At 40.1% G+C, this 12,529-nt stretch overlaps 1 protein-coding gene across 1 annotated transcript in view; it reads left to right on the top strand.

Annotated features, from left to right (window-relative positions):
* Positions 1 to 12,529, top strand: part of ECT2 (epithelial cell transforming 2) — a 48,390-nt gene that overhangs the window by 11,396 nt on the left and 24,465 nt on the right. Inside the window, exons 7-13 of the mRNA XM_074963561.1 lie at positions 2,269 to 2,342; positions 2,471 to 2,601; positions 3,870 to 3,985; positions 4,205 to 4,267; positions 4,832 to 5,054; positions 7,056 to 7,192; positions 7,865 to 7,984. Of these exons, the coding sequence (XP_074819662.1) occupies positions 2,269 to 2,342; positions 2,471 to 2,601; positions 3,870 to 3,985; positions 4,205 to 4,267; positions 4,832 to 5,054; positions 7,056 to 7,192; positions 7,865 to 7,984 (864 nt within the window). The remainder of the gene's footprint in view (positions 1 to 2,268; positions 2,343 to 2,470; positions 2,602 to 3,869; positions 3,986 to 4,204; positions 4,268 to 4,831; positions 5,055 to 7,055; positions 7,193 to 7,864; positions 7,985 to 12,529) is intronic.

The following is a 12,529-nucleotide window of genomic DNA, read 5'->3' as shown; positions in this document are numbered from 1 at the left end:
TACATAAAGATACAAAGTGGAAATCAAAATTGTATAGCTAATATGGAACACTTCCATCTTTTTAGGTGAATAGAAGGACCCTGCTGGTTACAGCAATAAGCCTTCATAGTCTCATTCTACTATACTAAAACAAAAAGAAAAGGAGTACTTGTGGCACCTTAGAGACTAACCAATTTATTTGAGCATAAGCTTTCGTGAGCTAAGCTTATGCTCAAATAAATTGGTTAATCTCTAAGGTGCCCCAAGTACTCCTTTTCTTTTTGCAAATATAGACTAACACGGCTGTTACTCTGAAACCTATACTAAAACAGCCATCCTTATGTTTTGGTCAGTATGTTGATCATTACTGGGGAATGCTTTGCTGTCTGGATGCAAGTTTACTGTGTATATATAGCTAATACACTCTGAATCTTTATTGGGATTTCTATATTTGATTTGGCACAGACTACCAAAACACAACTATCTCCTTGCAATAAAAGCAGTGACAATTCTATTGTGGGGAAGACCCTAAATTATGTCCTGCTGGATGTTCTGAGGGTGGGAAGAAGTGTCAGAATAAAATAAGTAAAAAAGGATACGATTTGGTCTTTAACGAACCTCTCTGATGTCTTTTGGCTTCAACCCCTACCATAGCAGCAGTGCTCAGCCTTCAGTCTCTCCTGGCAGTCGTGTCCGCCTCCTCCCCCCCCCCCCCCGTGTTTTTTTTTTTTTTTTTTTAGTAAAAGTTATGAACAGGTCAAGGCCTTCTGTAAACTTTTTTGTTTTGTGACTTTTACTAAAAATAACCATGACCCAATTTTAACCTTAAAAATAGGCTAATGCAAATCTCTTCAGAAACTGTAAGCTGCAGATGCAAGTTTGTGGTGGTTTCTCTCTCTTATCTAAGCAAAGGTAGAAACTTTTTTCACTGGATAGCCTACTTCTAGGCTGCAACTATCATTGTAAATGGGGTAGAGCTTAACTCTCACGTTTACTGGGTAAATGTTGAAATGGATGTTGTGGCTTTGAGTCTGTTAATGAGTAAAGATACTTGCACATCTAAAGATTCTCTGTACTGTAATCACTCTAACTACAGTGATCCATACTACTACTTGTCTATCTGCTGATAGACATAGTATAAGGTGGGGTGCATAACTAGTTAAAAGACTGTACTCAGAGTAATTACCAATGGTTTGTTGTCACAGTGAGAAGACTTATTTAGTGGCAGTCCCACAAGGATCTGCCCTGTGTTCAGTAGTAGTAAATATTTTCATTAATGACTTGGGTAATGGAATGGAAAGCGCACTTATAAAATTTGTGGATGACATCACGCTGGAAAGAGATGCAAGCACTTGTGAGGACAGAATTAGAATCATAAAAGACACTGATAAATTGGAGAATTAGTCTGAAATCAACAAGATGAAGGTCAATGACAAGCGCAAAGTACTTCACTCAAGAAGAAAAAAATGAAATGCCCAATGCAAAATGGGAAATAACTGGCTACAGAGTATTACTGCAGAAAAGAAACTGGGGGCTATAAGTGGGTCACAAATTGAATGAGTCAATGTGATGCACTTGTGGAAAAAGGCCAGTATTATGGGTCTATTAACAGGAGTGTTTTATGAAGACCTGGGAGGTAAATTGTCCTGCTTTACTTGGCACTGGTGACACCTCCGCTGCATTACTGTGTCCAGTTTTGCTTTGATATTTTAAGAAAGATGTGGGCAAATGAGAGTCCAGAGGAGAGCAATAGTGGGCTAAAATTTAGGAAACGTGACCTATGAAGAAAGACTTTAAAAATTGGGTTGGTTGACAAGTGGTGAGGGGCCCTCATAAGTCTCCAAATATGTTAAGGACTGCTCCAAAAAGGATGGTGATCAATTTGTTCAAGTCCACTGACGGTAGGAAAAGAAATAATCTTACTTTACATCAAGGGAGGCTTTGGCTAAATATTAGGGAACACCATCTAATTGTAAGGATAGTGAAGGACTGCAATAGGTTACCTAGGGAAGCTGTGGAATCCCTGTCACTGGAGGTTTTGTAAGAACAGTTTAGACAAACGCCTTTCGGGGATGTCTGCCTCAGTGTATGCGGATGGACTAGATGACCGCTCAAGGTCCCTCCGGCCCTACATTTTCTGTGATTCTGTTTCTCAGAGGAATAACTTCATCCTTTTTACAATACCTGATTTCCAAATTAGAAATGTTGCCAGGAATCTTTCTCCAAGTTTGGAAGGAACTTAAATGGAGAGTTCACTTGTCATAGCTAATGACTTCCTTCTCCTTCTAGCTTGCTGTGAGTCTGGGAACTCCTATTGTGAAAGCTGAGTGGATTTACAAGGCTTGGGAGAGAAGGAATGAAATGTAAGTGTTCAAAAAAAAAAAAACCCAAACCCCACTCAATTTGTACCTTTTCTATGGTACAAAAACAAGCTTCTATATAGTAGTGACAGTAAATATACAACTGGTTTAAATGAATATTTATTTTTAAGTGACTTCCGTGCGGCTGATGAGGAATTCAGAAATGAGTTCAAGGTTCCCCCATTCCAAGACTGCATGTTAAGTTTCCTTGGATTTTCCGATGAAGAGAGAATTAACATGGAAGAAATGACAAAAATGCAAGGTTATTGTTATTGATCACATTTGCAATGGAATTTATAGGCAATGCATTTTTATCTTTAAATCTGTCTAAAACTAAAATGCTGACTCTTTGCATGTAGGGAGGTTTGAACAGATCTTCTATTTAAAAAGCTACATTTAACTTTAGATCTCATGAGGCATAAAGCATGTAGCAAAAGCAAACTTATTTCGTACCAAAGTGAGGTGTGTGGTTTTTTTGTTTGTTTTCTGCAACGCTGTGGATTCAAAACTGTTGCTTTTACTATTTCTTTCCTCCCACCCACCCCTTCCTTCCTCCACATCTAATCGTCAATATTTAACTTTTTGGGAAATTGGTTAGAAAAACGAGCAGTGTGTATGCTTGGCTTCTTCTGACTCAAAGTTGCATTCCACAAATATCATCTGTTCAAGTGTGTTACTTGAAGCATGTAGTACTCACAAGTTTTATTATGTATTTGCAAGAAAATAAATCCCTTGTATAGAATTTATGGCCAAATATTTGTTTCCCTTCAATAGTGTAATACAACGTAATGAAACTACTTGGCTGACTCGGTTGGTTTAAGGACTGTTCTTACAGTGCTGTGTGTGTAATGTTATATATGAGAACCTTGCAGCTAAAGTTTTTCATATTATATAGAACTGCACCAGCTATTGTCATGCAAACATTATACAACTGAGCCTTTATCAAGACAGAGAGGGAAGGAGTCTCCCTCTTTCAATGTCCTTGTAGCCCATATGGTACAGCTAGCTTTACAATGTACATAGCTTCCCATTTGTAATGGCTGTGTTTAGGTAAGCTGTTTCTGGCTTGCTCTTTAGGAGCAATGTCTTTGTCGGAGTCTCGTTCTCAGACATTCTCAAAGATGTTCTCCAAATTTATTTTTCAAAAATAATCCCTAGTGGCCCCTGAGCTCCAGGAGAGCAACAGATCTCTCTCCCTTTTTTTAACTTCCACCGTAGCAGAAATTGTGAACTTTGGGAGGGGCTATAGTCCTAAATGGTGCACCTTGGCTTATCGAGGCTGTCCCCTGAAGTTGTACTGCAATAGAATGTCTGCTGGTACTGTCGTCGTTTCCAGAGTGGTGTGTGCCGGGGGTGCCCAGGATGCAGCGGTCTCAAAACTTGCTGACCAACTCCCCCTTCATCTTGCATCATCTCTCCTTCTTTATTACTCCTTCTCTACCCCAACTTTGATACTACTTCAAAATCATCTCTTACCAAAACTTTAGATGCCTAATTCTTCAGTTAATTTGATTTATTCTCTTACTATAGGTGGGCAGTACTTGCCAGTTAGTGATGACAGGTGCACACATCTGGTTGTTGAAGAAAATACAGTAAAAGATCTCCCATTTGAGCCGCCAAAAAAACTTTATATTGTAAAGCAAGAGGTTAGTGCAAACAGAAGTCTTAGTACTAGAGTGTTTGTGTTTTTTTTTTTTTTTTTTTTTTAAATCATTCAATATGTAAGCAACAATTCTATTGGGTATATATAATATTTACACTTTGGGGATTTTTTCATACATGTATGTGGTATTGAATATCTCAGGTCAAAAGCTTGTATCAAGTTTTTGAAACCAGTTATAAAAAACTTTCTTTTCCCCATATAGTGGTTCTGGGGAAGCATTCAGATGGATGCCAGAGCTGGAGAATCCATGTACTTATTTGAAAAGGTATGTTGACCTTTAGTAGTATTGTAATATGTTGACTCTATAAAAGCTCACATCCTGCAAATACTTAACTTGATTACTGTGAATTGTCCACTGAAACTGATGGGATTACTCACAGTAATAAAGTTAAGCATGTGTGTAAGTATTTTAGGGCTTAATTTGGATGCTGATAACTCATGATGACAGTATATTTCTAAAATTCCTAAATTCTCTTGAAGCATTCAAACTAAAACTTAAACATGTGATTTACTTGGACTTTGCTTGCTTAGTAGTCACTTCATGGTGGTCTCGCAGTTATGCAGTACAGAATTTTTAAAGCTGGAAAAACAAACACATAGGTTATTAAACAGGATTTCTATTAAAAAAGGCTAAGGGACTGTAGTGTCTTATACAACAAACATGTTAATAGTTTAAAACTTTCAATTATTTTGTTTGACCATGCAGCAAAATGGGGGCAACTGTCTTGTGTAGTGTATATATAATCTATATCTTTTCTGTAGTCTATACAGAGTCAAGTTGGAGGCAGTGACTAAAAGTACTAAACTGAATTTTCATATCTAATTACAGCCAGAGAGTCCTGAACTCAAAAAGTCAGTGTCGCAACTTTCTCTGAATACCCCAAATAGCAACCGCAAGAGACGTCGCTTGAGAGAGACCCTTGCACAGCTCACCAGAGAAACTGACATGTCACCATTCCCTCCTCGGAAACGCCAATCAGCTGAGCATTCCCTTTCTATGGGGTCTTTACTGGATATTTCTAACACGCCAGAGTCCATCATTACCAATGGAGGTAGTTGAAAGAAAGGTTTAACCAAGCTTACCAGTGCTTAAAGCAGTATTCTTTCTTTGCAAATTACAGAAGTAGAAAAAATAAGCTATGCTACAGTTCTGACAAATAACTACAGGCTTTCTCCCTTTCAAATTATGCAGGGAGCAGAATAGGAGTGAGGCGTTCAGACACAGGTAGAGGCCAGGCCAGCTGTCGTCATGTCAGTAGATGTAGTCAAACATGGAGGAAAATGAGGAAAAAATACACATTTACCAAATATAAATCTCCAGATAACGTTACTCCAAAGCAGTGTGTGAATCTTGTCAAAAGTCTCCAGCAAACAAACAAGGTAGCTAGCATTAAGTCATCTGGAAACCTAGGCAATAGCATACCTGGAAAAGGGACAGTATCAAATCTCCAAAAAAAGATTCTTTTTCCAAAGGAAAGCAAAAAGATCACTGTAAGGCCGACTTATCTTGAAGCCTTGAAAGATACTTTTGCCTCATGTCAACATCTTGTAGGGACAAATAACATATCAAACGTGCCACAAGATTGTGAAGAACCAACTTGCTTAACTTATGTTGACCAATTAACTAACCCAGAAACTAATATCTCTGCATTTGGTTCCTGTGGCAGAGAGCAAATTGCAAAATTCACAATTAGTCAACTCCTGGAACTTGGACTCCAGAATAAACCCCAATTCCAACATGCAAGAGAGAGATCTGGAAATGCTACAGATGTAAATATGAATACCCTGACTTGTATGAACACCTGTGATTATGTCCAGCAAGTAACCTATGGCCATAGTCATCAGGGAAAGGACAGCAAGGACCAGTGTAGCTTTATAAATGAAACATCTTTGATAGAGGAGACTAATGTTTTAGGAGGAGACTCTGAACCTTCTTCTGATTCAAAATCAAAAGCCAGTTACAGTGATACCAGTGCTGCTCTGATAACAGGTAAGAGTACTTGCTGCAGGCACAGTAATGTTGAAGTTGATCAGTACAAATTCAGAAAAATCAGGCATAAACTTCCCCTCTAAGCAGTGTTTGTTAAATGTACATCTACTTGGGATGTGACCATGTCATTCTTCAGAATGTACAGAATATCCCAAATCAACCTAAGAGTCTGTATTCCGAACACCACTAGCTGCACAACTAGTTCCCCATGATTCTCTCCTGTAGGATAGAGGTTTTCAGGCTTTGCATAATGTGGACCTTATCTTTAGTCTCATACACCACGTACCATTTCATTGGCGGTTGCTCATCTCATGACAAATGCTTACATGGAAAAATAACAATGAGGAAAATACTTACACTTTTCTTTAAATAGCATTCAGCAGCTAGAAGTAGAGAGGTACCTTCATATGAACAGGCAGCTCTCTGAACCACTAGAGTGGTGCACCATTTTGAGAACTAATCCTATAGGATATAAAATTAAGTTTGTTTTTTTAAACAAAAACCTGATTACAGTACTCTCCCTAGCTTTATGGATATTATCCATGGTGTAATGTCACTGTCCTAGCGCACTTGACAGTCCTAGTAGGAGCCTTAGCCCAAACTCAAACTATGTCAACAGTACACATCTTACAATGACACAGCTGTACTGCTGCAGCTACACCGCTGTAAGGTCTCCGGCCAGCATAATTAAACCACCCCTAACTAGCAGCAGAAGCTATATTGGTAGGAGAGTGTCTCCTGCCAACTTAGCACTGTCCACACTGGCACTTTTTGTTAGTGAAACTTGCGTCACTCAAGAGTGGGGTTTTTCCGCCCCCACACTCCTGACTGACCAAAGTTTTACTAACAAATGTGCCAGTGGGGAGACAGCCAAAAGAAGTCTCCCGCTAATAGAACAAATGTTCTCCTTGCATCAGAAAAGATAATATAACCTTTCTATCCCTTTTCGATATTAAAGGGGATACCTTTAACAAAAGCAGCTGATATCTTTCTGATAATCTTGAGAATCCGTCTTGAAGATTTTAACACAATTCTAAAATAGTCTGTCTTTCCCTTTCGTCAGAAACACCAAAATCATCGTCAAAGCCTTCCAAAAATTCAACTCCTCTGCCTGCAAAGCAGTCTGCAAGATGGCAGGTTGCAAAGGAACTGTATCAGACAGAAAGTAACTACGTAGATATTCTGACAACAATTATTCAGGTAAGTTGTTAGATTTGCTACTGTATCTAGATGAGTCTCTCTATTTAACTTTCAGTCCCACCACTGATTTGCAGTTTGATACAGCCTCCTCTTTGGAGGATCTCAAAACACTTAGTATTTATTAAAAACTCCCCTTTTCTTGACTGACGTCAAAAACCTACTCGAGTGAAGATCTGGAGAGAGAGGCATAAGACTTCAGAAAAAAGAAAAGGAATTTGTTCAGCATGCTTTTTTTTAAAAAAAAAAAACTATACAAAAACAGATGACTAAAATATTGAATACCATTGAGCTAATTTCCTTTGCAGTAGCTGATCATACATTTAAGAATGAGCTCAAATATGATTATTCAATTAGAGATGTTGTAGCATAAGCCTTTGCCCTACTTCTCTAATGTGGTGGTTACAGAATGGAATGGCCTTGATAATGGATGAATTTAATGCTTCTACCCTCAAACCCAGTATTTACTATGTGGCTTAATACAAAACACTCCAGTGAAGTGTGGGAATGAGGAGTTCCTCTTGTCAAGTTTATGGTTTATAGAAAACATGACCAGGAAATAAAACATTGCAAATCTTTCCTTCACACCAATATTTCAAGTTTAGTAGTGGTTAATATGTGTATACGTTATCTCAAAGATGAAAGCTGAATCCATTACATTTTTTGTTCTTTCAGTTATTTCAAGTTCCTTTGGAAAAAGAAGGGCAGCTTGGAGGACCTATCCTTGCACAGGAGGAAATTAAGACCATATTTGGCAGCATTCCAGACATCCTTGATGTGCACACTAAAATAAAGGCTAGTTTTGTCATGCTTATCTTTTTTTTTTTTTTTTTTTTTTTTTCCTCCAGACAATCAGTTATTTTCCAACTTGAGTTAGTTATTGTGTGCACCTTTTAACAGTAGACATCTCCACTCAATTGGAGGGGGTATTCTTAACTTGTATTGTATAATGCTGTCTGGTTCAGAATGACTGGCTGCCATGTTTTGTCTTGAGTTGGCTCTATTTCAGGACTGGTGAATGATGTGCAAGTCTAAAACAGCTTAGGATCCTGCAGGATCAAAGGCCCTGTACATATAAGTAGGTGGTACTTGTAGGTTGAATGTAGAAGACTTCAGACCATTGTACAGTAGATATTGTAGAAACTCTTCATTCAGATCACTCCACTCCACAGGCTGGCTTGTTCCATTTCCTTCTCAATAGCTGCTTTCACAGGGAGATCTCTCTAGCTGTGGGATTTTTTTGGGGGGGAGGGGGAGGTCTTTGACTGACCTGGGCCCACATTCTCAAAAATAATCTAACATTAGCCTAAACTTTCCAAAGTGTTGAACGCCCAGCAATTCCCACTGGAGTAAAGAGCAAAGACACTGAAAAATAACTGGGGGGTGTGTCTTATTTTTAAAAAGGTTTGTCAGATTTTTGATGTCCAGCAGTAGATTCCTTAAAGGGGCCTGACTGTTCAGCGGGGATGAGCATTCATCACTTTGTGAAAATCAAACCCCTTTAAAAGGTGCCTTGAATTGGCCACACACAATCAGTTGTTTTTGAAAATCTTGGTGTAAGCTTCTATCTCTAAAGACTTTAGCGTGGAACTGAGGCATGCGCTGAAGTTTGGGGTGAAATATAGCCTGCATCACTCAGTCTCTACTCTTAGTTTGGACGCTTGATATGCAGATTGCTGTCTAAATGAGCCGTTAAGTTTTTTGCTGCAATAGGGCATATCAAGGAGCCATAACATTGAATCTCCTGATGAAACGAGATACAAATTTCAATCAAATGAAGAGAGATTTTTTTGCTTTTATAGTTTTAGAAAAAACTTAGTATGCAATTGCAAGATGCTATTTTTGGTGGTTTTGGACTTTCAGTCCTGATTCATATTTGAATAGTCTGGAATAGAGGCTTTCAGACTGCTTGCTTCCTTCTCAAATTAATTTTTAATAATCTTAGCAATTATACTGTATTTTGGGGCATTGTTATCAATGCATTAACTGGGAAGCGCACAACATACACCTGCAAGTAGGTGGTACTCAGGGTGGAGGAGGAGAAGGCCACTTGCCTCTTTCCTCTGTTTTCTTAGTCATGGTAAAAAGGAAGAGCAGCACGGGAACAAGACACTCAAGTGACTTACACATGGCATAGGCTGTAAGTGCAAAGGCCTAGGATCGAACAATCCACATATGCCACAGAGAGCACTGTAGAAACAGCACTGCTTGAAGTGCATGGTGGTCCTTTTCATTGTCTGCTCAGGATGCACTGAGTGCTAACACACTCCTAGCTCTGACATCAGCCAATGAGTATAAACCTGTGTAGTGTGACATGGGCGAGGTTTCTGTGGTGCTCTGGTGCAGTTGATAACTTTTTGTTTAAAATTTTTAAACAATAGAATTTTAATGGAATAACTATGAAAGTAAATAGAATCACTATTATAGCCTTGCTATTTTGAGATTAATTCAGTTTGTGTCCTCTGCATAGTCCTACTTGCGGGATGCACTGGTGTGGGTGCAATTCAAATGGTGGAACCTTCTCAACAGTGCCTGATAGACTGCTCATGTGTTTGTCCTATGCTTTCCCTCTGTGTTACTGACCATGAAAGAGGATATGGCATCCTCTTCCACCTCGGTTCCTTCCAACTGCAGCAGCAATTGTGTGTGAACCATCAGGATCCATTGAACCTAGATCTTTCTCTTGAGAAGAACTTAGTGGTTTATCTAGCTTTAGCTTTACTTTTTAATGTAGTTTGTAGTGTTAGTTGTGGTAATTTTAAGTTTCATTAGTTAATGAACAGTTTTTTTTTATTCTTCAGTAGTAAAGTCTGAGATTCTTCAAGTCGATCCAGACATGTATTCCACTTAAGTGCATGTGCACTGGTGCTAGAGAATTTTGCATATGAGTACCCTTAGAGGGACTGTGCTAGCACCTCATGGCTGTAGTCTCTCTCCCCTGTCTATGTGAGGCAGCGCCACCCTGTCCCTCCCTCTGTTCCTTCTTGCTACCTGTGGCTGGAGTTGGAGCTTGGAGTGGTTTAATCACACGTTTCTCTCGACAACATTACCATCTGTAGCATGCTTTTGTTCAGCCTTTCCCTCCTTTGAGGCAGTGGGACTATCCCAGGGTTAAGTCAATCTACACAAAACCAAGGCTAAACTTTGCAGCCTGAGCTCAGCTCCCTGCATCTTGGGGCGTGGCTGCTGCAGGGCTGAATGAAGAGGAACAGCAGTGTTCAGGTGACTGTCCAAGTCCTCCTCAATAGTAGAAAGCCCTCCATCAAGGTGGCCTATTCAGCGGTGTAAAAGGGTCTTTGGTGTGGTCATTAGCCCACAGAGTCCAACCAATACTAGCTTCTAGCCAGGACATTTTGGAGTACCTGCTGCACCTTAGTTGGGGCTGGTGATGACCTCCTTGAAAGTACATTTGGCCAAAATATTAGCTATTTCATCCACCTATTCAGGGATGATCAGTCATCTCCAATGCTATGGTGGCAAGATTTGTGAAAGGGCTCCTTTTGTCTGCATCCTCCGGTTCAAGAGTCTTTCCCAATGTGGAACCTTAATGTAGTCCTTGCAGCCTTAATAGGACCTCCCTTTGAGCCCCTGACATCTTGTCCATTCCTGATCCTGTGTCAGAAAACCACGTTTTTGGTAGCCATAACATCTGCTACCAAAGAGTGAGTTGCAGGCTCTGATGGCACAGCCTCCTTGTATAGAATTTTCCAGGGATAAAGTGACTTTATGATTACTCCCAAAATTCTTGTTTAAAGTGGTTTCTCAGTTGCACTTGAACCAGGTGGTATATTTACCTGTGTTCTGTCTGAAGCTGCATTCCTTTCCAGAGGATCAGAGTCTTCATACATTAGACATCAGGCAATACTTAGCCTTCTACCTGGACAGGAGCAAACTGTTTTTTGTACTTTGCCTCATTTGTTTCTTATGCAGATCCCATGAAGGGTCAAGCAGTCTCTTACCAGATCTCCAAGGGGATAACATCCTGCATTAAGACTGTATATGAAATAACTTCAGCCGCACCCCCTCAGCGGGTATGAGCTCTTGCTATCGACATTGCTTGTGCTCTTGTAGAATTTCTCATAAATGTTTCCATATGGACATCTGCAGGGCTGCTATTCGGTCATCTCTTCATATGTTCACAAACCATTATGCCATAATCGCATCTTTTGGGATGGATTTGAATGTTGATAGTGTCCTGCAGTCTTCGTTTAGGTAGACTCCAAACCCTGCTTCCTAGGGCAGTACTGCTTGTGAGTCACCTAAGTGGAATACCTGGCTGCATTGAGTCGAAGAAGAAACTGTTACTTACTGTAACTGGGTCTTCAAAATGTGATGCAGATATTTATTTGATGACCCACCCTCTGTCCCCTCTGCAATGGAGTCTCATCTCCAGGCATAGGTGCCAAAGAACTGAGGGAAAATTGGGGCGGCGCTGCCTCATGCAGTCTTGGGAGGGTACTACCACCATGAGGTGTGAGCACTTTCCCTCTATGGGTACTACTAAACAAAAATCTCCAGCTCCAGTGCCCTGGGCACATGCACGCATAAGTGGAGTACACCCCTGCATCACATCTCAAAGAACCACAGTTACAGTAAGTAACTGTTTTTCTCCCATGGTGGATTGAGAAGTTGAGACTTGGCTTCTAAAGGTGCATCTCTCGTCCAACAGTCTTTCCTTTGTTGGACATCCACACAACGTGCTTGGTATGCCTCTGAGCATCCTTAAAGGAAAGTGGACCCTCTGAATCCACAGCACTTGTACTCAAAGGGTACACGATGACTGTCAGAACAGGCTGAAAGCCATATTGTTTCAAGAAATCCTGGTTGCAAAGCTGCCCAGATCTGACACATCTTATCCAAGGTGAATAGGGCACTGATGGCCTTTAGGAACTAGAAAGACACACTATGCAGAAGACTCCAATCTTTGCCATAGGACTTCTGTTTTAGTTGGTTCCTACATCATTGGATCTGACTTAGTCAGTCCTGGCCTCTGAAATAAAAGCCAAACCATGAGGAAAAAATTTCAGATGCTTTTGTGTGTTTTCAAGAGACTGAGATAAGGTTCCTGTTAGTAGGGCCCAAATGCATGCAGGAAACCCTTTGGTTTTGGATCAAAGAATCCTAAATCGGACTAAGATTCTGGTTCAGGGTAAAATCCCTGCCTAAGAGTTGTCCCCCTTGGTTCTCTGAAGATCAGTGGTATGAAGATCATCCCAGAGCCAGCAGTCAGGGCCAAGTCAGCTCTTGGGTCAGCAAGAAGTAAGAATCCTTCCCTTTCCCCTAAGGCAGAGGTTCGTAAACTTAACAACCTATGAACCCCTTTCACTAAAATGTCAAGTC

Source organism: Natator depressus, chromosome 9 (assembly GCF_965152275.1).
Source record: "Natator depressus isolate rNatDep1 chromosome 9, rNatDep2.hap1, whole genome shotgun sequence".
Lineage (NCBI taxonomy): Eukaryota > Metazoa > Chordata > Testudines > Cheloniidae > Natator > Natator depressus.
This window is presented reverse-complemented; position numbering and strand designations above follow the sequence as displayed.